The sequence below is a fragment of the Vollenhovia emeryi genome, unplaced genomic scaffold (genome assembly GCF_000949405.1).
Source record: "Vollenhovia emeryi isolate VEMERY1.0 unplaced genomic scaffold, V.emery_V1.0 DF941199.1, whole genome shotgun sequence".
Lineage (NCBI taxonomy): Eukaryota > Metazoa > Arthropoda > Insecta > Hymenoptera > Formicidae > Vollenhovia > Vollenhovia emeryi.
The window spans coordinates 1,986-5,781 of NW_011965167.1; the positions used below are offsets into that span (position 1 = coordinate 1,986).

Sequence of the window (3,796 nt, forward strand, 5' to 3'; positions counted from 1 at the left end):
GATCATGTATTTTCAAGCGGAATTTTTCACTTTTCACTTTTCACTCAGTGATTTCACGCGACCTTTTTCACGAATCACGGTGCGATCATATAGTTAAAAATGCGTGAAAAGTGAAATTACCAAAAGCGAAGACTAACCTATAGATTAAAAATTACTAATATTACTAGATTTGTAAATCACGAATTCTCGACATTTGAAAAGTCATTTATAGACAGTAAACGGATAAACGTGCAATAACAATGAACGTAACAAGCAAACAGAAAGAAATGTTATTACAATTTCTGAAGAAAAACCCTGATGTGGTAAGAGGTCGAATAAACAGAAAAGCGGAAAGTCGACGAAAAATGGTAAGTTGAAAGAGAATATTATATAGATAGAAAATTAGTAAAAGCAACGTAATATAACACAATTTTTAGGTTGAAATTTGGGATAAAATCGCGGATATCATTAACGCAGCTGCAGTAGGACCCCGAAAAGGTGGGAAAGAATGGGCAAAGGTTTGATATCATACTTATTATGTTATATTAATCTTTTAGCATTTAATTAAAACCATAACCTATTCTAACTTACAATAAATGAAGATAAAAGATAAAATTAAGTTGATGATATCCTATATAATCTTGTAGACATGGAAAGATATGAAAGCTTATATATTAAAAAAGAATCAAAACGACGCAGTCATATGGAAGGAACAGGAGGTGGTCCTCCTTCTACAATAGTTTTCTCCAACTTCGAGGAAGAAGTTTTAGAACTTTTGACCTGAAGCAGCTGGTTTATTAAATATCCCTGAAGGTGGTATAAATATTGCACCAGCAGCACCTTTACTAAATATTCCTGACGGTGATGATATGAACATTGAAGCACCTTTACAAAATATTCCTGACGGTGATGATATGAACATTGAAGCACCTTTACAAAATATTCCTGAAGGTGGTATAAATATTGAAGGATGTATTTTAAATTTCCCTAAAGATGAAATAAGTATTGACGAATCTGCATTAAATGAGTATGAAAGAGATACAGAAGAAATGGCTCAAATTGAACCACAGGGTGAACTATTTGACAAAGAAATTAATAATGTAGAAAATGCAAATGCATCATCAAATATATTAAAACATCAAAAAGAAAAAAGTATTAATAAATACGCAAGAAATATAGCAGCTGAAAACATAAACAGGAAAACAAAAGGTAATAATTAAGATAAATTGTATGAAGAACATCATAAATTGCTTTTTAATGCTTCATAACAAACTTTGATTAATTGATAAATGTTCAATTTCAGAAAATTCAAGGAATGAATTATCTCATAACATGTTAAAAATACAGCAAAAGAAATACAAACTTAAAAAAAGGCAACTAAAGCTTATGAAAACAGCGTTAAATATGCAGCATGAAATATTAAGTGAACTTAAAAATATAAAATTATCTATACAATCATGGGAATCACTTGAAACACTTTAAACATACTTAAGCACTTCGTCATCGAATAATGAACCAAATTTTCGTTAAAACCTGTACTTCATTATATAGCTTGAAACGATCGCCTAATCGTTGTCCCCGCGGACTATGCTCGCCGGTGGCAGGGTTCGAGGGATTAGGGGGAAAGCACTCGAAACAGAGTTACGGTAAATTAAAGCAAACTATATTTGAATAAAGAACACGTGGATACAAGGTATAAGTGCTTAAAGCTAAGAGCGGTCGCGGATGGACGGACGGACGGACGCGGCGTGAGATGCAATGAGAGTATTTACAGTGGTGCGATGAAATGACAATATGTACAGGGTGACGCGCGGTGAGATGAACGTGGGAGGCGAGTGCAGATGAAACGCGGGTGGCGGTTCGCGGCGCGGTGAGCGCGGACCGTGACGGCGGTGGATGACGGTTCGCGGCGCGGGAATCGGTCGCGGGTGGCGCGGTGCCGAGACAGGAATCGGCTGGCTGCAGCGGGTGCCGAGAAAACTCGGCGGAAGCGGAGTACCCTCCACTTCCCTGGTCCCTGTGAGCCGTCGGCCGATCTGCGGTCAGGTGGTTGTACCCGGGCCCGAGAATCCTCGGTCGAGGCGGAGAGCGCTCCACCCCGTGTGTGTCCGGGCACGGTGTGCAGGTGAGCACGCGTGCGCAGTGCCGAGAAAGCTCGGCCGTGCCGGAGTACTCTCCAACGCGGGTTTCCCACTGCTTTAGCGTGTGACAGGAATCAGGTTCTGAGACTTGCGGATGAGCGGCTGTTGCTCGGAAGCTCGTCTCCAAAGGAGTGCTTTTTAGCGCTCGTTTTCCCCTTTTTATAGGGGCTAATTGTCACGCTTCATTAGCCCCTCTCGGGGTTGCGCGTGCGTAGCGGCGCGCGTTGCTCGCTCGGGCCTGGTCGTCGATCTCCGGGGCCGTTCGTGGCCCCAGCTGATCGGCGCGTTCGCTCGCGGCCGCGACGCGCGTTCGGCCCCGCTCGGCGGTCTCCGGGGCCGTTCGTGGCCCCGGCCGAGCGGGTCGGCACGCCGGTGTGTCGTGCGTTTATGCGGCGCTATGCGCCCGCGTCTCGCCCGACGGGTGTTCGGTCGGGCGGCATCCGGCGGGTGGAATGCCGGGAACGGTGCAACGGGGGGTGCATCGTTACAAGCTATTTTGTTTTGTTACTTGGGTCCGAATTCATAGACGTTTCTCAGCTTTCAAGATCAGTCTATCTTTGTCTCGCGTATGATAAAACGTAGTAGACGAGACAAAAACAGACTGATCTTGAGAGCCGAGAAAAGTTTGTGAATTCATCATGTAATATCGTACTTGCGTGTCTACTAGTATAACATATTTTATTTTATTGTGTCAATATTTTTTTGTTTCGTTATTATGTTGTTGCAATATTTTAATTTCATTCATAAGATCCCATATCTGCTCGTCCTTCTCGCGTAAGGTGAACTGTGAATTCTTTGCTTTCAACATGTGGTCATCAATCTCCGAGGAGAGAACGGCTGCGATTTCCTGATTGTTCCTAATAAATTAGAAACACACACTATATTAAACAATTCTTCTCGTAATATCCAAATTATAAATATGTATCTATATATGTATATTAAACAATACAAATGTAAATCTTAAACATAATTAAAAGCAAATATATATATATTTATTTATAATTATTGTAAATATAAAATAAGTATCGTTAATAGCAAAACATACATACTTATATTTATAAATATACGTATTTATTTGCAATTGACGATACTTATCTTATAATATATTTACAATGATTATACATTTTGAATTAAAAATACATACGCCTCACTTACTACGCTTGGCTCTTCTTGGCTCAATGTGTGTTCCAAAAAATATTTTTATGTAAAATATTGTTGTATTAATGTTTCTCGAACAGCATTCCCTCTTGCACGCATATTAGCATTAATCTCTATCTCTTCAACCTCTATATCGTCTTCTCTATATATTTCATTGTCTGCAACATTATACTACTTCACTGTTAGAAGCAGTGTGTGAATATCACACACTTTATCGCGTGTGATGTGTGTCCGCCGTTTCAAGACGTCTGTAAGTGCGTGACTTTTTCATGCACGAATGGATGTTTCATTTTATTGGCGTGTGTGACTTTTCACACAAATGGAGGTGTATAACTTATTTAGGTGTGTAATTTTCAAGGTGTCAATAAATGTGTAAAAAAGATTGCACTACATTGCAAATCCAAGTGTTTTACTATTATACACATATGTAATTTGGTGAAAGCACTTTTTACACGTTTCTTGCCGTTTAAAACAACTAATTACATTATATGATGCGATCCAAGTGGGAGGTTAGATTA

The 3,796-nt window shown here is 39.8% G+C and overlaps 1 protein-coding gene across 1 annotated transcript; it reads left to right on the forward strand.

Annotated features, from left to right (window-relative positions):
• Positions 1-239: 239 nt before the first annotated feature.
• Positions 240-1,050, forward strand: LOC105571105 (the record flags this gene model as incomplete). The annotated part of the gene is given in 5 exon segments (XM_012028576.1): positions 240-347; positions 417-497; positions 627-660; positions 663-759; positions 761-1,050. Coding segments are annotated over 5 exon segments (610 nt in total), but the record flags the coding sequence as incomplete, so codon positions are not given.
• Positions 1,051-3,796: the final 2,746 nt, after the last annotated feature.